The sequence below is a fragment of the Aquarana catesbeiana genome, linkage group LG06, assembly GCF_042186555.1.
Source record: "Aquarana catesbeiana isolate 2022-GZ linkage group LG06, ASM4218655v1, whole genome shotgun sequence".
Lineage (NCBI taxonomy): Eukaryota > Metazoa > Chordata > Amphibia > Anura > Ranidae > Aquarana > Aquarana catesbeiana.
The window spans coordinates 42,001,614-42,026,270 of NC_133329.1; the positions used below are offsets into that span (position 1 = coordinate 42,001,614).

The 24,657-nt window shown below is 48.5% G+C and overlaps 1 protein-coding gene across 1 annotated transcript in view; it reads left to right on the forward strand.

Annotated features, from left to right (window-relative positions):
- The first annotated feature begins 21,376 nt into the window (after positions 1-21,376).
- Positions 21,377-24,657, forward strand: part of LOC141148356 (serine protease 53-like) — a 52,129-nt gene continuing 48,848 nt past the window's right edge. The window contains exon 1 of the mRNA XM_073635758.1: positions 21,377-21,479. Within this exon, the coding sequence (XP_073491859.1) occupies positions 21,377-21,479 (103 nt within the window). The remainder of the gene's footprint in view (positions 21,480-24,657) is intronic.

The following is a 24,657-nucleotide window of genomic DNA, read 5'->3' on the forward strand; positions in this document are numbered from 1 at the left end:
TGATACGCTCCATCTGACAATTGTTGTCCAACTTTTCGGCCAACAAATGTTGGATGACAGGCTAGTAAATTTTCGGCGGACAACGGTCTGTTGTCAGATTTTCGTATCATCAGTACACAAATCCGTCACACAAAAGTCCAAAGCACAAACACGCATGCTCGGAATCAATGCTCACCAAACACAAAATCAGCAGAATGGGCCCAAAGGGTGGCGCTCAAGAGCTGATATTCCTCGTAATACGTTACTACATTCATGTTTGTTGGTCAACAATTGTGTACCGTTAGTATGCAAGACAAGATGCAGGCACACGCCCTTTGGACAAAAATCAGACGCTCTGTTGGCCAACAATCGGATCGTGTGTACGAGGCTTTAGAAAAAAACCTGTTAGAGTCTGCAAAAGACTTGAGACTGGGGTGGAGGTTCACCTTCCAGCAGGACAACGACCCTAAACATACAGCCAGAGCTACAATGGAATGGTTTAGAAGATTAAAGCATATTCATGTGTTAGAATGGCCCAGTCACAGTCCAGACCTAAATCCCATTGAGAATCTGTGGCAAGACTTGAAAATTGCTGTTCACAGACGCTCTCCATCCAATCTGACAGAACTTGAGATACTTTGCAAAGAAGAATGGGCAAAAATGTCCCTCTCTAGATGTGCAATGCTGGTAGAGACATCCCCAAAAAGACTTGCAGCTGTAATTGCAATGAAAGGCGGTTCTACAAATATATTAACCTGCAGCTTTCCTCACAATAATTCCTGGTGATCCTGCCATGAAGGTCCATGTTCAGGAACATCCTGTTACAGGGTGACAACTTTCTGTACCTGTATCCCAGTTGTGCTCTTGTGTTGTTAAGTGCCTGTTTTAACACACATTCCACGGGCATGGTCCACTGTTGTTATCATCACTATCAGGAAACCCACCCTGAGAAATCCTATGGAGTCATCACTGGGGTGCATGTAGATAGAGCCTGCAAGGAGGCTGCAGGAGATCAGCAGCATTGAGATGTAACAACCTATGTCCTTCAGCTAGGTATACATCTACTATATTCTCATCCTTGTACCTGTCCTTATAGCGGTACCTGTGACTTAGCTGATGTACCTTAGCCAGATACATGCTGCTGGCGCTGTGTTTTCTGTCTGTACAAAATAGGGGGAGAATATCATCTGCCCTGTTTTAGGTGGACTGACCCTTTAAAAAATGCAAATTTCCTGGCATGGATAGTAATGAACCCAGAAACACATCAATGATAAAATGTATTCACTCAATATAATTATCTGTACATCTCTACGCCCATCTATAGATAATTATGTTCAAGGAGGAGGATATACAATGCCGATCACCCATAATCCCTCCTGACAACACCCTACCTCCCATCATTCCCAGGTACTGAGCATGTACTCATAATGGGTACATCACAGAGTCTGTACACCTGCTGTGCCCATTATGAGGAGTTCCCACCATCCCTGTGCTGAGTTCCCAGGTCTGTACACCTGCTGTGCCCATTATGAGGGGTTCCCACCATCCCTGTGCTGAGTTCCCGGGTCTGTAAACCTGCTGTGCTCATTATGAGGGGTTCCCACCATCCCTGTGCTGAGTTCCCGGGTCTGTAAACCTGCTGTGCCCATTATGAGGGGTTCCCACCATCCCTGTGTTGAGTTCCCAGGTCTGTAAACCTGCTGTGCCCATTATGAGGGGTTCCCACCATCCCTGTGTTGAGTTCCCAGGTCTGTAAACCTGCTGTGCCCATTATGAGGGGTTCCCACCATCCCTGTGTTGAGTTCCCAGGTCTGTAAACCTGCTGTGCCCATTATGAGGGGTTCCCACCATCCCTGTGCTGAGTTCCCAGGTCTGTACACCTGCTGTGCCCATTATGAGGGGTTCCCACCATCCCTGTTGGATTTTTTTTATTGATTTTATATGTACAGAGCCTGTTAAAGGATACGTTGGAACACACAAAGGGGGCAGAAATACCCTAAACAGAGCCAGGTATTATGGCGGGTTATGGTGGCATGTATAGGAGGTGTTGGAAGGATTTTATCATTAATGGATATCTGATGGGATTTATGTCCTCATTATGTCTTCTTTTAATTTCAACAAACTCCTGAAGGTTTGGCTTACCCAACCACAGATGTATTTAAAATACTTTTGTGTGAATAATTGTGTCATGTATCAGTAATGGCCCTTTAACAGCTTTGATGCAGGTGTATGTGTGATTGTGGCGGGGTGAGTCATGTGACCTGAGGCAGCGGCCAATGGGATTAGCAGTAGTGCGTGGGCGTGTGTCACATTGGGATGGATTCCCCATTATATCTTAAGCAAGGTGTTATTTATGGGTCTGGATGATGATCTATTTTGGGATGTTTTCACAAACTTTATATTACTCAATGTCTGTGTATGAGGGGGAGGGGAGCGAGACTTACACATCACCTGCAGAAATGTTTAGCGTGATCGGTTTATTAGGTTACTCAGTTGATTGTTTTCACCTGTAATATAGAAATAATGAGACATTTCCCAGTACCACTTTATATACAGAAAAAAATGCTGAAATCTTTATCATGGTGAAATATTAATTAGGATCATTAATGAATCAGTTGCTTAATTAAAAGGCCCAATCCGCCCACATTTTTTTATAGCTATAGGTAGAGTCTGGTTTACCCATAGTTGTTTGTTTCTAAATTATGTGTCACTTCTCTTCCACTAAAGGGAGATTTCCTGCAGTAGTTTGTGTCTCTGCACCTCCCACAATGGTGGGATCTCCCTGCAGTAGTTTGTGTCTCTGCCCCTCCCACAACAGTGCGATTTTCTGCAGTAGTTTGTGTCTCTGCCCCACCCACAATGGTGAGATTTCCTGCAGTAGTTTGTGTCTCTGCCCCTCCCACAATGGTGAGATTTCCTGCAGTAGTTTGTGTCTCTGCTTCTCCCACGATGGTGAGATTTCCTGCAGTAGTTTGTGTCTCTGCCCCTCCCACAATGGTGAGATTTCCTGCAGTAGTTTGTGTCTCTGCCCCTCCCACAATGGTGAGATTTCCTGCAGTAGTTTGTGTCTCTGCCCCTCCCACAATGGTGAGATTTCTTGCAGTAGTTTGTGTTTATGCCCCTCCCACAATGGTGAGATTTCCCTGCAGTGGTTTGTGTCTCTGCCCCTCCCACAATGGTGAGATTTCCCTGCAGTGATTTGTGTCTCTGCCCCTCCCACAATGGTGAGATTTCCCTGCAGTAGTTTGTGTCTCTGCCCCTCCCACAATAGTGAGATTTCCCTGCAGTGGTTTGTGTCTCTGCCCCTCCCACAATGGTGAGATTTCCCTGCAGTAGTTTGTGTCTCTGCCCCTCCCACAATAGTGAGATTTCCCTGCAGTAGTTTGTGTCTCTGCCCCTCCCACAATGGTGAGATTTCCCTGCAGTAGTTTGTGTCTCTGCCCCTCCCACAATGGTGAGATTTCCCTGCAGCAGTTTGTGTCTCTGGCCCTCCCACAATAGTGAGATTTCCCTGCAGTAGTTTGTGTCTCTGCCCCTCCCACAATAGTGAGATTTCCCTGCAGTGGTTTGTGTCTCTGCCCCTCCCACAATGGTGAGATTTCCCTGCAGTAGTTTGTGTCTCTGGCCCTCCCACAATAGTGAGATTTCCCTGCAGTAGTTTGTGTCTCTGCCCCTCCCACAATGGTGAGATTTCCTGCAGTAGTTTGTGTCTCTGCCCCTCCCACAATAGTGAGATTTCCCTGCAGTGGTTTGTGTCTCTGCCCCTCCCACAATGGTGAGATTTCCTGCAGTAGTTTGTGTCTCTGCCCATCCCACAATGGTGAGATTTCCCTGCAGTAGTTTGTGTCTCTGCCCCTCCCACAATAGTGAGATTTCCCTGCAGTGGTTTGTGTCTCTGCCCCTCCCACAATAGTGAGATTTTCCTGCAGTAGTTTGTGTCTCTGCCCCTCCCACAATGGTGAGATTTCCCTGCAGTAGTTTGTGTCTCTGCCCCTCCCACAATAGTGAGATTTCCCTGCAGTGGTTTGTGTCTCTGCCCCTCCCACAATGGTTAGATTTTCCTGCAGTAGTTTGTGTCTCTGCCCCTCCCACAATAGTGAGATTTCTTGCAGTAGTTTGTTTTTATGCCCCTCCCACAATGGTGAGATTTCCCTGCAGTAGTTTGTGTCTCTGCCCCTCCCACAATGGTGAGATTTCCTGCAGTACTTTGTGTCTCTGCCCCTCCCACAATGGTGAGATTTCTTGCAGTAGTTTGTGTCTCTGCCCCTCCCACAATGGTGAGATTTCCTGCAGTAGTTTGTGTCTTTGCTTCTCCCACGATGGTGAGATTTCCCTGCAGTAGTTTGTGTCTCTGCCCCTCCCACAACAGTGCGATTTTCTGCAGTAGTTTGTGTCTGTGCCCCTCCCACAACAGTGCGATTTTCTGCAGTAGTTTGTGTCTCTGCCCCTCCCACAATGGTGAGATTTCTTGCAGTAGTTTGTGTCTCTGCCCCTCCCACAATGGTGAGATTTCTTGCAGTAGTTTGTGTCTCTGCCCCTCCCACAATGGTGAGATTTCTTGCAGTAGTTTGTGTCTCTGCCCCTCCCACAATGGTGAGATTTTCCTGCAGTAGTTTGTGTCTCTGCCCCTCCCACAATGGTGAGATTTCCTGCAGTAGTTTGTGTCTCTGCCCCTCCCACAACGGTGAGATTTCCCTGCAGTGGTTTGTGTCTCTGCCCCTCCCACAATGGTGAGATTTTCCTGCAGTAGTTTGTGTCTGCCCCTCCCACAATGGTGAGATTTCCCTGCAGTAGTTTGTGTCCCTGCCCCTCCCACAATAGTGAGATTTCCCTGCAGTGGTTTGTGTCTCTGCCCCTCCCACAATGGTTAGATTTTCCTGCAGTAGTTTGTGTCTCTGCCCCTCCCACAATGGTGAGATTTCCCTGCAGTAGTTTGTGTCTCTGCCCCTCCCACAATAGTGAGATTTCCCTGCAGTGGTTTGTGTCTCTGCCCCTCCCACAATGGTTAGATTTTCCTGCAGTAGTTTGTGTCTCTGCCCCTCCCACAATGGTGAGATTTCCTGCAGTAGTTTGTGTCTCTGCCCCTCCCACAATGGTGAGATTTCCTGCAGTAGTTTGTATCTCTGCCCCTCCCACAATGGTGAGATTTCCTGCAGTAGTTTGTGTCTCTGCTTCTCCCACGATGGTGAGATTTCCCTGCAGTAGTTTGTGTCTCTGCCCCTCCCACAACAGTGTGATTTTCTGCAGTAGTTTGTGTCTCTGCCCCTCCCACAACAGTGCGATTTTCTGCAGTAGTTTGTGTCTCTGCCCCTCCCACAATGGTGAGATTTCTTGCAGTAGTTTGTGTCTCTGCCCCTCCCACAATGGTGAGATTTCTTGCAGTAGTTTGTGTCTCTGCCCCTCCCACAATGGTGAGATTTCTTGCAGTAGTTTGTGTCTCTGCCCCTCCCACAATGGTGAGATTTTCCTGCAGTAGTTTGTGTCTCTGCCCCTCCCACAATAGTGAGATTTCCCTGCAGTGGTTTGTGTCTCTGCCCCTCCCACAATGGTGAGATTTCCCTGCAGTAGTTTGTGTCTCTGCCCCTCCCACAATAGTGAGATTTCCCTGCAGTGGTTTGTGTCTCTGCCCCTCCCACAATGGTGAGATTTCCCTGCAGTAGTTTGTGTCTCTGCCCCTCCCACAATAGTGAGATTTCCCTGCAGTAGTTTGTGTCTCTGCCCCTCCCACAATGGTGAGATTTCCTGCAGTAGTTTGTGTCTCTGCCCCTCCCACAATAGTGAGATTTCCCTGCAGTGGTTTGTGTCTCTGCCCCTCCCACAATGGTGAGATTTCCTGCAGTAGTTTGTGTCTCTGCCCCTCCCACAATAGTGAGATTTCCCTGCAGTAGTTTGTGTCTCTGCCCATCCCACAATGGTGAGATTTCCCTGCAGTAGTTTGTGTCTCTGCCCCTCCCACAATAGTGAGATTTCCCTGCAGTGGTTTGTGTCTTTGCCCCTCCCACAATAGTGAGATTTCCCTGCAGTGGTTTGTGTCTCTGCCCCTCCCACAATGGTTAGATTTTACTGCAGTAGTTTGTGTCTCTGCCCCTCCCACAATAGTGAGATTTCTTGCAGTAGTTTGTTTTTATGCCCCTCCCACAATGGTGAGATTTCCCTGCAGTAGTTTGTGTCTCTGCCCCTCCCACAATGGTGAGATTTCCTGCAGTAGTTTGTGTCTCTGCCCCTCCCACAATGGTGAGATTTCTTGCAGTAGTTTGTGTCTCTGCCCCTCCCACAATGGTGAGATTTCCTGCAGTAGTTTGTGTCTCTGCTTCTCCCACGATGGTGAGATTTCCCTGCAGTAGTTTGTGTCTCTGCCCCTCCCACAACAGTGCGATTTTCTGCAGTAGTTTGTGTCTGTGCCCCTCCCACAACAGTGCGATTTTCTGCAGTAGTTTGTGTCTCTGCCCCTCCCACAATGGTGAGATTTCTTGCAGTAGTTTGTGTCTCTGCCCCTCCCACAATGGTGAGATTTCTTGCAGTAGTTTGTGTCTCTGCCCCTCCCACAATGGTGAGATTTCTTGCAGTAGTTTGTGTCTCTGCCCCTCCCACAATGGTGAGATTTTCCTGCAGTAGTTTGTGTCTCTGCCCCTCCCACAATGGTGAGATTTCCTGCAGTAGTTTGTGTCTCTGCCCCTCCCACAACAGTGAGATTTCCCTGCAGTGGTTTGTGTCTCTGCCCCTCCCACAATGGTGAGATTTTCCTGCAGTAGTTTGTGTCTCTGCCCCTCCCACAATGGTGAGATTTCCCTGCAGTAGTTTGTGTCCCTGCCCCTCCCACAATAGTGAGATTTCCCTGCAGTGGTTTGTGTCCCTGCCCCTCCCACAATAGTGAGATTTTCCTGCAGTAGTTTGTGTCTCTGCCCCTCCCACAATGGTTAGATTTTCCTGCAGTAGTTTGTGTCTCTGCCCCTCCCACAATGGTGAGATTTCCTGCAGTAGTTTGTGTCTCTGCCCCTCCCACAATGGTGAGATTTCCTGCAGTAGTTTGTATCTCTGCCCCTCCCACAATGGTGAGATTTCCTGCAGTAGTTTGTGTCTCTGCTTCTCCCACGATGGTGAGATTTCCCTGCAGTAGTTTGTGTCTCTGCCCCTCCCACAACAGTGCGATTTTCTGCAGTAGTTTGTGTCTCTGCCCCTCCCACAACAGTGCGATTTTCTGCAGTAGTTTGTGTCTCTGCCCCTCCCACAATGGTGAGATTTCTTGCAGTAGTTTGTGTCTCTGCCCCTCCCACAATGGTGAGATTTCTTGCAGTAGTTTGTGTCTCTGCCCCTCCCACAATGGTGAGATTTCTTGCAGTAGTTTGTGTCTCTGCCCCTCCCACAATGGTGAGATTTTCCTGCAGTAGTTTGTGTCTCTGCCCCTCCCACAATGGTGAGATTTCCTGCAGTAGTTTGTGTCTCTGCCCCTCCCACAATGGTGAGATTTCCTGCAGTAGTTTGTGTCTCTGCCCCTCCCACAATGGTGAGATTTCCCTGCAGTGGTTTGTGTCTCTGCCCCTCCCACAATGGTGAGATTTCCCTGCAGTAGTTTGTGTCTCTGCCCCTCCCACAATGGTGAGATTCATGCTTTACAACACAAAATGTACAACAGAAGATGGAACCTTCAAAAAGTGCAAACACTTCCCCAAAGAGATTACAATACATACATAAAAGCACAAAAGTTTATTATACAATTTTAACCCCTTCCTGACTGGCGCACGCCGATGTACGTCGGCAGAATGGCACGGCTGGGCAAATGGACTTACAGGTACGTCCATTTGAATTCCCCGCCGTGCCATTGCGTGCGGGCGGGCCGGCCGGGAGCTCCGTGAGTCGGGTCGCGGGTCTCACGGAGAGGACGACCGGGGAGATGCTAACCCCTTCTTTCCAGTGGCATTTACACAGGAATCAGTGCATTTTTAATCGCACTGATTGCTGTATAAATTACAATGGTCCCAAAAATGTGTCAAAAATGTCCGACATGTCCGCCATAACGTCGCAGTCACAATAAAAATCGCAGATCGCCGCCATTACTAGTAAAAAAAAAAAAATTATTAATAAAAATGCCATAAAACTATCCCCTATTTTGTAAACGCTATAACTTTTGCGCAAACCAATCAATAAACGCTTATTGCGATTTTTTTTTTAAACCAAAAATATGTAGAAGAATACGATCGGCCTAAACTGAGGAAAAAAAATGTTTTTTTATATATTTTTGGGGGACATTTATTATAGCAAATTGTAAAAAATAATGCGTTTTTTTCAAAATTGTCGCTCTTATTTTGTTTATAGCGCAAAAAATAAAAACCGCAGAGGTGATCAAATACCACCAAAAGAAAGCTCTATTTGTGGGAAAAAAAAGGACGTCAATTTTGTTTGAGAGCCACGTCGCATGACCGCGCAATTGTCAGTTAAAGCGACGCAGTGCCGAATCGCAAAAAAGTGCTCTGGTCAGGAAGGGGGTAAAATCTTCCGGGGCTGAATCGGTTAAAACATAATTGGAGCATTTAGTATAAAAAAATAAATAAATCAGCATTCAACAATGCATCACATAAATGCTTCCAAATGTAACTCCAGCTTGTCAACCTCTCTATATTATTCGCATTCGATCAGCATATCATACAGTATATCAACAGTAGAAAATTACAGATCTCCCAGTAGTGAGGTGAGCATAAGGCAGGAGATATGTCACAACGCGTTTCATCAGGAGCTTCCTTAAGCCCCATATACACTATTACATTTTCTGAAGATTTTTATCTTCAGATTTACCAAAACTATATAATATGAGGTCAAACCTTAAGAGTTTCAATTTGTATACAATCAGGCAGGCTCCTGCACTACATGGTTTTTACCTTTATTAATCCACACTTCATGGTCAGGGATTGAGGTAAGCTCGGGCATGTGCGGCTTGTCCCAGAGGGGTGTGTGGGAATGAGGAGAGGGTGCCTCTCCGAGAAGCACGGCAAGCTGCCAGACTCTACAGTGGTGGAATAACATGTGTTTTTTATCCCCGGTTTGGGGTGGCACAGAACAAAATCTGGAATGGATGGGTCAGTGGGCCGGGGGCCTGTGAGCAGACCAGGGTGGAATAGCGTTCCCTGTCGGTGTTATTTAAGTGAAAAAAGTGGGAAAGTTGGGATGCTAAATTCTAAAGGGTCAGGAAGTGCAGCGCCACCCAATTCAGTCGGGCATTTCAGGGCTCGCCGCGACAGTTTATGGCGCGAAGAGCCCCAAACGAAGGTGTTGAGGATAGATTCCATGGACTTAAATATGCGTGTGGTAAGGTACAGTGGGGCATGCCAGAAGACATATAAAAGTTTGGGAAGGAGAATCATTTTGACCAGGTTTATTCGGCCTATAACCCCTGGGGGGAGACGGGACCACACTTGCGTTTTGGTTTTCAGGACCGCGTACAGAGGCTCGATGTTAAGAGAAATATAGTCAAGCAGGGAGCTGGAGATGTGTATGCCCAGGTACTTGATGCTGCTGGCTCTGATCAGGGGGAGTGCAGCCTGATCAGCAGTGGGGGTACCCGGGTCTATTGGGAGGATTTAGGATTTGGACCAGTTTATTTGTAGTCCTGAAAAAGACTCAAAGTTTGTGATGACTTGGAGAGCTGTTTGGAGGGAGGGACCAGCATCAGCCAAATAGAGGAGCATGTCATCCGCCTATAGGCTGATAACTTCTGTCAGTTGGTTGCAGCGAAGGCCCCTAATGCCTGGGTGGTCTCTGAGGGCCGTTGCCAAAGGTTCAACAGCCAGGGCGTATAGCAGGTGTGAAATAGGGCAGCCCTGACGCGTACCACGGGACAATGGGAATGGTGTGGAAATTCTACCATTAACCTGAATACGTGCCGTGGGGGCTTGGTAAAGTAACTGTAGCCATTTAATGTACTTTGGGCCAAATCCAAATCTATGAAGACATTCCTACAGGTATCTCCACTCCACAGAATCGAACGCCTTAGCGGCATCCAAACTGACCACCACCCTGGAGCCTACATCTGTGTGTTTGGATTGGAGATTCATGTGAAGTCGTCTGAGGTTAAAGGCAGTATTGTTCCCTGGCATGAATCCGGTCTGGTCGGGATGTATTAAACTGGAGATGACTTTGTTGAGGCGTAGAGCAAGTATTTTAGCTAGTATTTTGATGTCCAGTCGGAGGAGAGAGATGGGCCTATAGGATTCGGGGAACAGAGGATCTTTGCCTGGTTTGGGTATGAGGACAATGAGGGCTTCATTCATAGATGGCGGGAGTGTGTTTGTGTCGAATATGTGAGCGTAGAGTTTGTTGAGTTTAGAGATGAGGGTCTCGCCAAATTGCTTGTAGAACTCAAACGGGAGCCCATCCGAGCTGGGTGCCTTGGATGTAGGGAGGTGTGCCAAGGCTTCCGCTATACATTCGGTGGTTATGGGCGCTTTGAGTTGGTCAACCTGCGATGGAGTGAGTGTGGGGAGGGTGATGTTTTGTAGGAATGACGACAATTCATCTTGGGAGTAATTAGTGGCAGAGGAGTACAGGTCGGAGTAAAAAGCCCTGAACTCCCCGGCCACCAGGACAGGGTCTGTAATTACCGTATTTATCAGCGTATAACACGCACTTTTTTCCCCTTAAAATCAGGGGAAAATCGTGGGTGCGTGTTATACGCCGATCCCAGCTATTTTGTGATCTATCACCGCGATCGCCGCCGACATTCACATAGCGTGTATTTTTAAATATGGCGCCGTGGAGTTCGGAGGGACTCGGCGGCGCTCATTCAGCTGAACGAGCGCCGCCGAGAACACAGTGACTGGGCGGAGCCGAGATACACATAGCCGCCCAGTCCCGCCATTGGACCTCTGTTATGCCCATCATAGGGACTGGGTGTGACTGTGAACGGCGCCGAGAAGAGCCGAGAACCCTTGGCTATGTGTATCTCGGCTCCGCCTAGTCACTGTGTTCTCGGCGGCGCTCGTTCAGCTGAACGAGCGCCGCCGAGTCCCTCCGAACTCCGCGGCGCCATATTTAAAAATGCAAACTAAACTTGTGTATGTCGGCTGCACTGACCACTGGGGACAAGGCTGCACTGACCACTGGGGACAAGGCTGCACTGACCACTGGGGACAAGGCTGCACTGACCACTGGGGACAAGGCTGCACTGACCACTGGGGACAAGGCTGCACTGACCACTGGGGCAAGGCTACACTGGGGCAAAGCTGCACTGACAATTCTGCACTGGGGCAAAGCTGCACTGACAAGGCTGCACTGGGGCAAAGCTGCACTGACAAGGCTGCACTGGGGCAAAGCTGCACTGACAAGGCTGCACTGGGGCAAAGCTGCACTGACAAGGCTGCACTGGGGCAAAGCTGCACTGACAATTCTGCACTGGAGCAAAGCTGCACTGACAAGGCTGCACTGACAAGGCTGCAGATGGACACCAATAACGCTGCATTGATGGGCATTTAAATGTAAGTTTTTTTTCCTTTAACTTCCCTCCTAAAAGTTTTTTTCCTTAAAATTCCCTCCTAAACTTGGGGTGCGTGTTATACGCCGGCGCGTGTTATACGCTGATAAATACGGTACGTCTCCTGATGTTGTTTGGAGAGAGACCACTACTGGAGGTTTGTGGTCCAAGTGGGCCATATAGGCAAGGAGTTTGCCAGCTCGCTCGCCGTGTTCAAATATACGTTGTTTAGTAAAGAAGATGCCCTGCTTTGCCTTCTCAATATGTAATCGGTCTGTAAGCCTTGCCTGCATACGCACAAGGGAGGCATTTGCTGGTGTTGGGTCGGTCTTGAATTCCTGTTCTAATGTGTGCAGTCGTTCCTCCGCCTGGCGAAGCAGTAGTTTAGATGAGGCCTTATGTCTATTAATGCGCGTAGAGAGGATCATGCGGGCATGTAACTTAAAGGACTCCCATATGGTACCGACCGGAGCAGAACCCTCATTTGTGCGGAAGAAGTGTTCCCACTGTGCCTGGACAGTGTCCAGGCCAGGCAGGGTGGAAAGCCAGAATGGGTTCAGTCTCCAGATACGGACCGCAGGGGGGGCAATGTGATCCAGTATGGAGAGTGATCAGAGAGCACTCTAGCGTCAAAGCCTGTGTCTAGGAGGTGGGGAAGGAGAGGTGGGGTAAGAAAGATGAAATCTATGCGGGACATAGCTGAGCGAGAGGGTGTAAAGCAGGAGAAGCGTGACAAGGTTGGATGTTGATGTCTCCACGTGTCAGTGAGGGTAAATTCCGCAAGAAATCTTCCGAATCTGGTGGTAGTGGATGTGAGGGTTGAGGGGTTGTTAGGACTGAGTCTATCTAGGTTTGGGGTGATGACCATGTTGAAATCTCCGGCCCAAATGGCCGGTATCGTCGGATATTGGGCCATAAAGGCTATCCCTGTCTGTAACACTGCAAAGTGGAATGGGGGGGGATGTAGAAAGCTAGGAGGAGAATCTCGAGGCCTCCGACTGTAACATGCAAAAACAATGACTGGCCCTGGGGGTCCGACTGTAGTGTGTGGAGCTGAAATTGCACCGTTTTGGCAATAAGAATCGCAACTCCACGGGAGTTGGTGGTGTGGGGAGCCTGATACAGCCATCCCACCCAGAGTTTTTTGAGACTCATTTGCTTCTGACCTGCCAAATGAGTCTCAACAAGTATGGAAATGTCTGCCCGCTGGGATTTAAGATGAGAAAGGACCGCATTACGTTTGGCCTTTTCACCGAGGCCCCGGACATTCCAGGACATGATTTTTAGGGATGCCATGTGATGCATGGGGAGATCAGTAGATACAGTCAGACTCCCAGTGGGCGCCAAGCAATACATAACAGAGAGAACATTATAAAGCATTTTCTGGCATAACAAGAGTACATAACAAGCACCCAGGGGTCAAAGAAGCCAACTAATGAGTGCCACAACAGCTCCATGGAGCCATTGCGGGCATATATCAAGCATGCAAAAGTGGGATGTTTAGTGGATCTATGCAGGGGGGTAATACATCTGAGCATCAGCTTAAGAAAGAAAGCAACATGGTTCGTGTAGTACATCAATATGGATTCAAAAGGTAGAAAAAAAATACGAAAAACAAAAGAAAACAAACAGTCTGCAAATGCACTGGACCAGCATAGCAGATCAAACGCTCTGACATCCACTGTGGGGACAGGGGCAGAGGCTGGCCAGGGAAACAGCTTTAGTGCGATGGCACATGAGGGTGGCAGAGATGCCATTCTCTTGGGGTGACCAACATGGTCAATATGGCGGTCAAGCTGGAGAGCGCACAACGGTGCAGGGGGGGTTTCCAGTCTTGGGGAAATACAGGTGCAGGCGAGCCGCCCGGGATGCATGAGTTAATTATGCTGCGGGGGAGCGGCAGAAGTTTGTCCGATGGATGTGGAGGAGACAGGGCATTTGCGGGGCCATAGTGTGGGGTAGAAAGGGAGGGAGCAGCAGGGAATAGGCAGTATGTGATCAACTCACAGCTCCCGGGTTAACGATGAGGATTTAGATCCTGCAGGATGTGCAGCTTTCAGTTCCAGGCAATGCGTGGCGTCTGTCCTCAGGGCTGCGGATCTAAGTGCACGGCGGGCCTGCTGCGAGGCGTTGCTCCAGCCAGGAGAGAGCGGCCTGTGGGTCCTCGAAAAAGTGCGTCTTGCCGTTGCTCGTCACGCGGAACCTCGCCGGGAAGAGCATTGCATACGGCAGGTGTTGCACGCGGAGTTGTCTTTTCACCTCAGTGAATTTCGCTCTTTTTTTCTGGACCTCAGCCGAGAAGTCTGGGAACACCGCTACAGTCACTTTACCGATGGGGATATTGCCTTTCCCGGGTTAGCCTGAGGATGGTGACTCGATCGCGGTAGTTCAGGAACTTGGCAATAAAGGTTCGCGGCGGTGCTCCAGTAGGGGAGGGGGCTCCCAGCAAGGCGATGTGCGCGCTCCACCACGAACGTGGAGGAGAAGGCTTCCCTGCCGTAGGTCTTATTGAGGAGGTTTTCCAGGTACGTGGGAGGGTCGGCACCCTCGGATCTCTCAGGAAGTCCCACAAAACGCAGGTTGCACCTCCAGAGACGATTCTCCATGTCCTGCTTGGAGAGAACCGTGTTTAGTTGATACTGTAGTTCGGTGGTGACTTGGAGTAGATGTAGGCCCTCCTCCACATGGTCCACCTGGCGATCTGTTTCAGACACCCTCTCTCTTAGCTTTTAGACATCCTGCCTGATTAGGGAGATGTCGACCTTCACCTCCTCAATCCTGGAGGTGAGGGTGGATTGGCACAGGGTGATGACTTCTAGCACTCTGGCTGTGTCTCCTGAGGGCCGGTCTTCTTCCTCCAGGGTGCGGGTCGGCGCCATCTTCCTCATCCCCCGGGTCCCGCTCCTCGTGACGGTATTTGTCCAGCTTAGCGATGGCACCAGACCTTTTAGTAGGAAACATGTCAGCTCTGAGTGATTTCTGGTGTCTGTTTGCGGGGGATATAGACCCAAGGATCTGTGTGAAGTATTGATCCCGAGCGGAGCTCTCACACTGCACGACCTACTCCATGTAGCTCCAGACCACGCCCCCAAGCACTACATGGTTTTGGTAAATCTGAAGACAAAAATCTACAGAAAATCTAATAGTGTGTATGAGGTCTAAAGGGAACAGGGCACTAATGATAATAAAACATATTTGCATGTTATGACATATAGTAACATGAACAAGCATTTCAATGGAACCATATTAAGAAATACTTACAAAACAGTTACATAATATGTCATTAAAGTATGAGTTGGCGCAGTGCGGGGAAAAGTCTGGGAGTGGAGAGAGAAACTGGCAGGTGAGGATGGGCCCCCAAGGGAGGGGGGAGAGAAACCACCAGGTGAGGATGCTAGAGAAACCACCAGGTGAAGATGGGTCCTCTCAACGGAGGGGGGGAGAAACCACGAGGTGAGTATGGTTCCGCAAGAGAGGGGGGAGAGAAACCATCAGGCGAGGATGGGTCCCCGATGGAGGGGGAAGAGAAGCTACCAGGTGAGGTTAGGTCTCCGGGGGGGGGGGGAGAAACTGCTAGGTGAGGATGTGTCTCCAAGGGAGGAGAGAGAGAAGCCACTAAACAAGGATGGGTCCCAAAGAGAGGAGGGGGGGGGAGAAGCCACCATGTTAGGATGGATCCTCAAGGGAGGGGGGAGAGAAACCACCAGGTGAGGATGCGTCCCCAAGGAAGGGGAGAAAGAAGCTACCAGGTGAGGTTAGGTCCCCAAAGGGGGGAGGGGGAGAAACCACCAGGTTAGGATGGATCCTCAAGGGAGTGGGGGAGACCACCAGGTGAAGATGGGTCCTTTCAACAGAGAGGGGGGAGAAAAAAACACCAGGTGAGGATGGGTCCTCAAGGGAGGGGGAAAGAAACCACCAGGTGAGGATAGCTCCCCAAGGAAGGGGGAAAGAAGCTACCAGGTGAGGTTAGGTCCCCAAAGGGGGGGGGGGACTGCCAGGTGAGGATGGGTCATCAAGGGAGTGAAACCACCAGGTTAGGATGGGTTCTCAAGGAAGGCGGGAGAGAAACCACCAGGTGAGAATAGGTCCCCAAGGGAGGGGGGGAGAGCGACAACCAGGTGAAGATAGGTCCCCAAGAGGGAGGGGGGGAGAGAAACCGCCAGGTAAGGTTAGGTCCCCAAGGGAGGGGGGTGAGAAACCACCAGGTAAAATTGGATCCCCAAGGGAGGGAGGAGAGAGACCACCAGGTGAAGATGGGTCTCCACGAGAGGGGGGGGAGAAACCACCAGGTGAGGATGGGTCCCCAAGGTGGGGGGAGAGAAACCATCAAGTGAGGATGGGTCCCCAAGGGAGGGGGAAGAGAAAAATCCAGGTTAGGATAAGTGCCCAATGGAAGGGGGAGAGAAACAGCCAGGTGAAGGTGGGTCCTCAAGGGAGGAGGGAGAGAAGACAAGCATAAAGGAGTTCAGTCATCCATTAAGAACACATTTGAAACCATAAAACTGCGGCCTGGGGGCTGGATGTAGCCCTTTGCTTACCTTTATCAGGCCCTTGAGACACTATTCACCCCACTGATACAAGGCACTATTCCTTCTACGCCAACAATGGGGCATAATTCCAGGCACTGATACCAACAAACGGGCACTATTCTTCCCATTGGTACCACTATTCCTCCCACTGACACCAATGATGAGGCACTATTCCTCCAAATGACACCAATGATGGGACACTATTCCTTCCCTTAGATATTATTATTATTATACAGGATTTATATAGCGCCAACAGTTTGCACATCGCTTTACAATGTAGGGGACACTACAACAACAGTACAATTCAAAACAAGAAGGTTAGAGGATCCCTGCTCCTGGGAGCTTACAATCTAAGAGGGAGGGGCTGGTGAAACAAAAGGTAGGGACTGTGAGGGATGAACTGATGAAGGGAGTAGATTTGGTTGTTAGCTGGAGGCAGGATAAGCCTCCATGAAGAGATGAGTTTTCAGGGATCGCCTAAAAGTGGACAGAGTAGGAGATAACTGGACAGATTAGGATAGTGAGTTCCATAGGATGGGAGAGGCTCTGGAGACTAGCATGGGAGGAGAAGACGGGGTAGCTAGAGAGCAGAAGGTCTTGGGAGGAGCGGAGGGGACAGTTTGGGTGATTTTATTTGATAAGATGGTGATGTAGCTCGGGGCAGAATGTTGAATGGCTTTGTATGTTATTGTTGGTGTTTTGAATTTTATTCATTGGGCAATGGGAAGCCAGTGGAGGGATTGGCAGAGAGGAGTGGCGGACACTGTACGGTTGGTAAGGTGGATGAGTCTGGCAGCGGCATTCATGATAGACTGAAGGTGGGATAGCTTGCGGTGAGGTAGGCCAATGAGGAGGGAGTTACAATAGTCAAGGCGAGAGATAACAAGGGAGTGAATAAGTTGCTTAATGGTCTTGACGGTTAGAAAGGGGCGTATTTTGGAGATGTTTCGGAGGTGAAGTCTGGATGATTTGGACAGTGATTGGATTTGGGGCTGAAAGGACAAGTCAGACTCTAGGATTACACCTAGTACCTTGGCATGAGGGGAGGGACTGATGGTTGTATTATTGATCTTGATGGAGAAGTTATGGGCTGGAGGAAAAATTATGAGCTCGATTTAAGACAGATTGAGTTTGAGGAAGTGGTGTGACATCCATGTTATGTCATGTCAGTTAGTACGTTAGTAATGGGAGAGGAGACTGAAGGGGTCAGGTGAGGAGTAGAGAGATAGATTTGTGTGTCGTCAACATAGAGGTGGTACTGGAAGCCATGGAAGTTTATTAGGAGACCAAGGGAGGAGGTGTAAATTGAGAAGAGAAGGGGTCCAAGGACAGAACCTTGAGGTACCCCTACAGAAAGAGGAGGTAGAGAGGAGGAAATAGAGTTATAGGTCACACTGAAGGAGCGCTGTGATAGGTAGGAGGAGAGCCAGGAGAGAGCAGAGTCTTGAAGGCCAAGAGAGTGGAGGTTTTTTTTGAGGAGGGAATGGTCAACAGTATCGAAGGCTGCAGAGAGGTCGGGTAGTATGAGTATGGAGTAGTGGCCATTGATTTTAGCAGTTAGTAGGTCATTAGTGAGTTTCAGTAGGGCAGTTTCAGTGGAGTGTAGCAAGTGGTAGCCAGACTGTAAGGGGTCAAGAAGGTTGTTGTCAGTGAGGTAGGAGCCAAGACGGTTGTAGACTAAGCGTTCTAAAAGTTTTTACGCAAATGCCAACAATGGGGCACCATTCCTCCCAAAGACACCAATGATGAGGCACTATTCCTTCCCTGAATGCCAACAATGGGGCACTATTCCTCCCAAAGACACCAATGGTGGGGCACTATTTCTTCCCCGCAATACCAACAATGGGGCAATATTCATCCCACTAATACCAAAGATGGGGCATTCTTTACTCCCTTTGATGCCAGGGCATTTTCTACTCCCACTGGACACAGTCCGACCCCCTCAAAGTCGGAAGGACAGCAAACTGACCCCTTGTTCAGAAAGTTTGGAGACCCCTGATTTAGTGTATACAGTATATACTTAGGAATAGCCAAAATTGCACCTTGAATTATATATGGCCATCTAAAGGGTTGGGGACACAACATGCTGCAAGGAGGTATTATATTGCAGCTTCCCAATTATTAGATGTGGTGGCTGCATTAGTTTTCCTTTTTAGGCTTTTCCTCGTTTTCACCTGGTGATCTTGTCAGTGACACACCTTCTGTATTAGAGCGCCTGCACAATGGATGAAGGAGCACAGGGCACCTTTGGATAGCAGCATTGTCATTCGGGGGGGGGGGGGGGGGGGTAGATGTATTTGCAGATTTAAATACACTAACAAATTGAAGCCAATACTTTATATTCAGTTACAGCAAACTGTTTTTCTTTTTGGAATAAAGGTTTTACACAAATAAAGAAAAACTGATCATTGTAAGCACCTCTGTCAGTGGCAAATGGCTTGTCTCATCCCTGTATACTGACAGATCTGGAAGAGAGCTTGTTCTTTTGAAAAACATCAAACTTACTGGCTGGATCTCCAGATGAAAATAGAAGAAAGACTATAAAAAAGAAAATGAATGCAGCCATCTAAGAATATGATAAATGTTTGCCTTTGGGTTTAATACCGCTTTACAGTAATTCTAAAGGCTGAATATTTGTACTATAACCTCACATCGCCCATGTAGCGCATACGTGCGTCAGCGAAGAGGGCGAGATTTATTGCCCACATGCCGCACAAATGCATCCATAGACAGCCGAGAGTTCTGTGCTGAGAGTGCGCTCATTGCGTGTTTCCAACCCAGTGACCGAGCTATCATAGACAGCTCCCAGTCTCTAGTCATGATCAGGAGCCAGTGGGACAGTCTCCCGATCATGTGACCACTGTGACAGCCAATCGTAATGGTTGTGTGATCGGGAAGTCCATCCTGCCCAAGTGATTGGCTCCTAAAGCTGTCTGTCAGGACCTGGGAGGAAGACATAACAAAGTCAGTATTTGTATACTGCTCGTGTTCTGGTCCTCTTGTGGTATAGTGGGTATAGGGGGTACAGTGAGTACACTGGGTACAGTAGGTACAGTGAGTGCAGTGGGTACAGTGAGTACAGTAAGTACAGTGGGTACAGTGAGTACATTGGGTACAGTGGGTACAATTTCCCCTCACTTTGTAGAGATTTGACCTCACTTCCTGTTGTGTCTTTAGGACAGTAAGTGGGAGGAAATCTCCTCAATGGGATACAGACGGCGAAAAATAAACTGGTGTTCAGATGAAAGGTTTAGCAATGGGAAACACTTTTTGATAGATAAAAAGTGTGTTTTATATACAACTATATAGATCAGACCAAAATGAGGGACAAATCAGAAGGAAAGAGGGACAGAGGGGCATTGCTCCAAATCAGGGACAGCTGGGAATTATGGTTTACTGTTAAAACTAAGTGTGAAATGCAAAACTTCGGTGGGTGTATAAAGATGTCCGCTGCCGCCTTCTGACTGCAGGCTTACTGCGGACGAGTGCAGGTGTACCAAGATGGCCACGACGGAACGTCACTTCCATACCTCCCAACTTTTTGAGATGGGAATGAGGGACACCTATCAGCAAAAGTGTGCAGCCATAGGACACACCCCTTGCCACGCCCCCTTAAAGGAGAATTGTACAAAAGAAGAAGATTGGTTAGACCCACAAGTGCTTTTTTACCACTACTATTCCTTTATATTGGCTTTTGGAATTTACAAATGCAACCATTTAGAAATCAGATGAAAGGTTTTAGCGCTGGGAACACTTTTTGATAGATAAAAAGTGCATTTTATATACAACTATATAGATCAGACCAAAATGAGGGAGAAATGAGGAGGAATGAGGGACAGAGGGGCATTGCTCCAAATCAGGGACAGCTGGGAATTATGGTTTACTGTTAAAACTAAGTGTGAAATGCAAGACTTTGGTGGGTGTATAAAGATGTCCGCTGTCGCCTTCTGACTGCAGGCTTACTGCAGACGAGTGCGGGTGTACCAAGATGGCCGCAACGGAACGTCACTTCCATACCTCCCAACTTTTTGAGATAAGAATGAGGGACACCTATCATCAAAAGTATGCAGGCATAGGACACACCCCTTGCCACTCCCCCTTAAAGGAGGATTGTACAAAAAAACAAGATTGGTTAGACCCACAATTGCTTTTTTTACCACTACTATTTCTTGATACTGGCTTTTGGAATTTACAAATGCAGCAATTTAGAAATCAGATGAAAGGTTTTAGCGCTGGGGAACACTTTTTCATAGATAAAAAGTGCATTTTATATACAACTATACAGATCAGACCAAAATGAGGGACAAATGAGGAGGAATGAGGGACAGAGGGACATTGTTCCAAATCAGGGACAGCTGGGAATTATGGTTTACTGTTAAAACTAAGTGTGAAATGCAAGACTTCGATGGGTGTATAAAGATGTCCGCTGTTGCCTTCTGACTGTAGGCTTACTGCGGATGAGTGCGGGTGTACCAAGATGGCCGCGATGGAACGTCACTTCCATACCTCCCAACTTTTTGAGATGGGAATGAGGGACACCTATCAGCAAAAGTGTGCAGGCATAGGACACACCCCTTGCCACTCCCCCTTAAAGGAGAATTGTACAAAAAAACAAGATTGTTTAAACCCACAAGTGCTTTTTTTTACCACTAATATTCCTTTATATTCCTTTATACTGTTAAAACTAAGTGTGAAATGCAAGACTTTGGTGGGTGTATAAAGATGTCCGCTTGTCGCCTTCTGACTGTAGGCTTACTGCGGACGAGTGCGGGTGTACCAAGATGACCGCGATGGAACGTCACTCCGTTAGATATTCTGATGGGTAGCGGCTTTCTGATAGAACGCTGGTTTATTTTTCGCTGCTTGTATCCCGTCAAGGAGATTTGCACTCACTTCCTGTCCTGAAGACACAACAGGAAGTTGGTCTAGTTTTGGGTGGACATAGCCTTTAAATACCCCTCGTTTTGTCCCAAGCTCACGAGGAAGTGATTCAGTAACACCAAGCCGGATTTACTGGCAATCTTTTAGCACCTCCGGTGACACCAGCATTCAGTCCCTCCGCTAGGCACAATTTTTTTTTATTCGGATAAACAATTAGCAGCATTCTCAGCCGATTAAACAACGATCACGATGTAAACCATTAGATCAACAGATGAAAGACAAATGGTTCTCATTAAATAGCAATTATGAGCGTGCGGGAAGATGGAGGAAATCGTTATGCGGTGACACATGGCATGGCATCGTTCACGTGTGGATGGAGCTGCTCATGGGTGCCAGCGCTGGGGATTGAAGGACAGTCACCAGTGCGGGAGCCACATGTCAGGGCAGAGGGAGATGTGTCAGCTGGAGAGGAGGGTGTGACTCCATAGGTGTGTACTCCCTGCTATAAATATACATTGCTGGATGTATGAACAGGTACACACTCCTCCGACACCCAGGGATGGATATAGGACTCCGGCTGATGAGGCCTTCCACCATGATCCTGATGATGGTAACCCTCTGCACTGCAGGTAAGGGACAGACCCTCCATCAGGATATATAAGACTTATGTCACCAGCATACCACCGCAGACTTTTCTTATAAATTCCACATTTACCTTACTTTTTTTTTCCCCACAAATCACAGTGCAACGTTTCGAGGGTAGGGGTTGCCACCTTTTCTTCAAGCCAAACCTGAACACTTTAGCGGCGCTTAGCAATCTTATTTTTACGCGTCAACTCTTTTTTATTACATTTTTTTAAAAGAACAAACAGAAAAAACAACAAACTACATAACATTAAAAATATATATATATATTTTTAAAGGGGTTGTAAAGGTTTCATTTTTTTTTTAAAATAACAAACCTATCATACTTACCTCCACTGTGCAGTTCGTTTTGCACAGAGTGGCCCCGATCGACCTGTTTTGGGGTCCCTCGGCGGCTGTCTCGGCTCCTCCCCGCAAGAGCTAACCACCCCCCCTCTGGGAAGCGCTCTCCCAAGGGGGTTAGTTTGTGGGCACAGCTGCCAAGTGTATCACTCGGCTCCGCCCCCACCTGGCACGCGGCGTCATTGATTTGATTGACAGCAGCGGGAGCCAATGGCTGCACTGCTATCCATCGTCCAATGAAGAGCCCACAAGAGCTGACGGAAAGCAACGCGGGATCGCGCCCACGGAGATTCGGGGCTCAGGTAAGTAAAACAGGGGCTCGGGGGGGCCGGAGAGTGCAAGGGGTTTTTTCACCTTAATGCATCCCCCCGAGCCCCTGTTTTACTTACCTGAGCCCCGAATCTCCGTGGGCGCGATCCCGCGTTGCTTTCCCCCAGCTCTTGTGGGCTCTTCAACACGAAGCTTTACAACCCCTTTAAGGGGGAACACTGTGGACTCTGTTGTAAAGGGGAACTCTGATGTAAAGGAGTTACTGCTTACCAAACCTCTAACTTACATCAGAGTTCCCAGCATTCCCCCTAAAATTAGGGTCCTTAAAGCCCCCCTTATATCAGAGTCCACAGGGCACCCCTTACCTTTAGTGTACTTACTTGCTTGGAGGCAGGAGAGAGAAGGGAGGGAGGGGGGGAGGATTTCAGTTACAGACATTGGATGGTGAGCTCACTCACCCGAGGATGGAGGCTCAGGCATCGACACCTTCCATCCACCATGTATCTGAGCTGAGTTACTGAGCTTCAAACTTCCAGCCCCACACACATCCCTTTCCTGGGGCGCAGAACACTGGGGATTGGAGTGTGGGTGGGCAGACAGAGGGGTAGGAGTGGGAAGGGGAGGAGCAGATGGAGCCCTCCCTCCTGTCCGTGTATGGGGGGTGGGGCCCGTGTGCACACCTGCGCACTTGGCATTTGTGGTACTTGATTACTTGGGGAGCCACAGTCCATTCTGAATATTGTGTCCGGGTTTTAGATGGTCAGAAACCCAGACACGTGATTCAAAACCCGGACTGTCCGGGTGAATCCCGGACAGGTGGTAACCCTATTCGGGGGTCCATGCAGGACCCCTTCCACCACCCTCCTGATGATGATCACCCTCTGTAATTCAGGTAAGGGACAAGACCTGATCGGGCTATAAAAAAAATAGAGGAAACATGTCACAAGCATACTGTGGCTCTTCAGTAAGTTCACATTTTTTTGGAAAGATCACATCACAGTACAAATAGGGTGTTTCGAGGTTGTGAAGGACCCCCTTCCACCACGTTCCTGCTGATGGTCACCCTCTGCACTGCAGGCAAGGGACCGTCCCCAATCAGACTATAGAAAATATGGGACATATGTCACCATTTTTTTATTTGAGAGATCACAGTGCAAATAATACAACATTTCAGGGCCACACAGGACCCCTTCCACCATGATCCTGCTCAGGGGTGTCGCTAGGTCTACAAAAGATCTGGGGCTAGTGTAGTAAAGAAAGTCATACGCTTGGGCGGGCATACACATGTATATACAGTAATATACATGCGTGTGTATATATCCCCAGAGAGCCCCCCCACTTACATCAGGGCCCCCAGAGAGCCCCTCCTTACATCAGGGTCCCCAGAGAGCCCCCCACTTACATCAGGGTCCCCAGAGAGCCTCCCCCTTAAATCAGGGTCCCCAGAGAGCCTCCCCCTTAAAATCAGGGTCCCCAGAGAGCCTCCCCCTTAAATCAGGGTCCCCAGAGAGCCTCCCCCTTAAATCAGGGTCCCCAGAGAGGCCCCCACTTACATCAGGGTCCCTAGAGAGCCTCTCCCTTAAATCAGGGTCCCCAGAGAGCCCCCCCCTTGTATCAGGGTCCCCAGAGAGCCCCCCCCTTGTATCAGGGTCCCCAGAGAGCCCCCCACTTACATCAGGGTCCCTAGAGAGCCCCCCATCCCCTGCAGAGAATCGGGGCTATGTGCCCCAGATTCGGGGCTATAGCCCCAAAAGCCACCCCCTAGCGACGCCACTGAACCTTCTGATTGTCATCCCCTGTGCTGCTGGTAAAGGACAGACCCCCAGTCAAGCTATAGAAAATAGAAGAAATATGCCAACTCAGTCATCCTCTGTGCACAGATAAACCCCTATCAGGCTAAAGAAAACAGAGAAAATATGTCACCAGGACACCACACCATGGATCTTTAATGTAAAGTTCACATTGTTGTTGGTGAGATCACATCGAGGTTGTGCAGGGCCCTTCCACCATGATCCTGGTGATGGTCACCCTCTGCACTGCAGGTAAGGGACAGACCCCGATCAGGATATAGGAAATACAGTAATATGTTAACAGTACATAAAACATCTTTGTTAAAAAAAGTCAATATATTTATTTATAGAGAGAATAATCACAGTGCAAATAGTGCGACATTTCAGGGCCTAGCAGGACCCCTTCCAGTGGAAGGCTTCCACCATGCTCCTACTGATGGTCACCCTCTGTACTGCAGGTAAGGGTTATCCTCTGTGCACAGGTAGGGGACAAACCCTGATCAGGAGGGTCCATGCTGTCAGGTTAGCAAATGGGCAATATCAGAACCGATTCAATCATACAGTTTGTAGTGCACATAGATTTGCAAAACAATGGGATAAAGCAATGTTCCCGAACCTTGTTTTATCTCACGGTTACTGTGAAAACGTGTGAATGCATCAATGCAGTGCATGTTATCTCAGCTTGCAGAGATTGGATTCATTGAATGAGTTTACCAAAAATGTAAATACTGCAGAATATACAGCCTCGTGCTATATAACT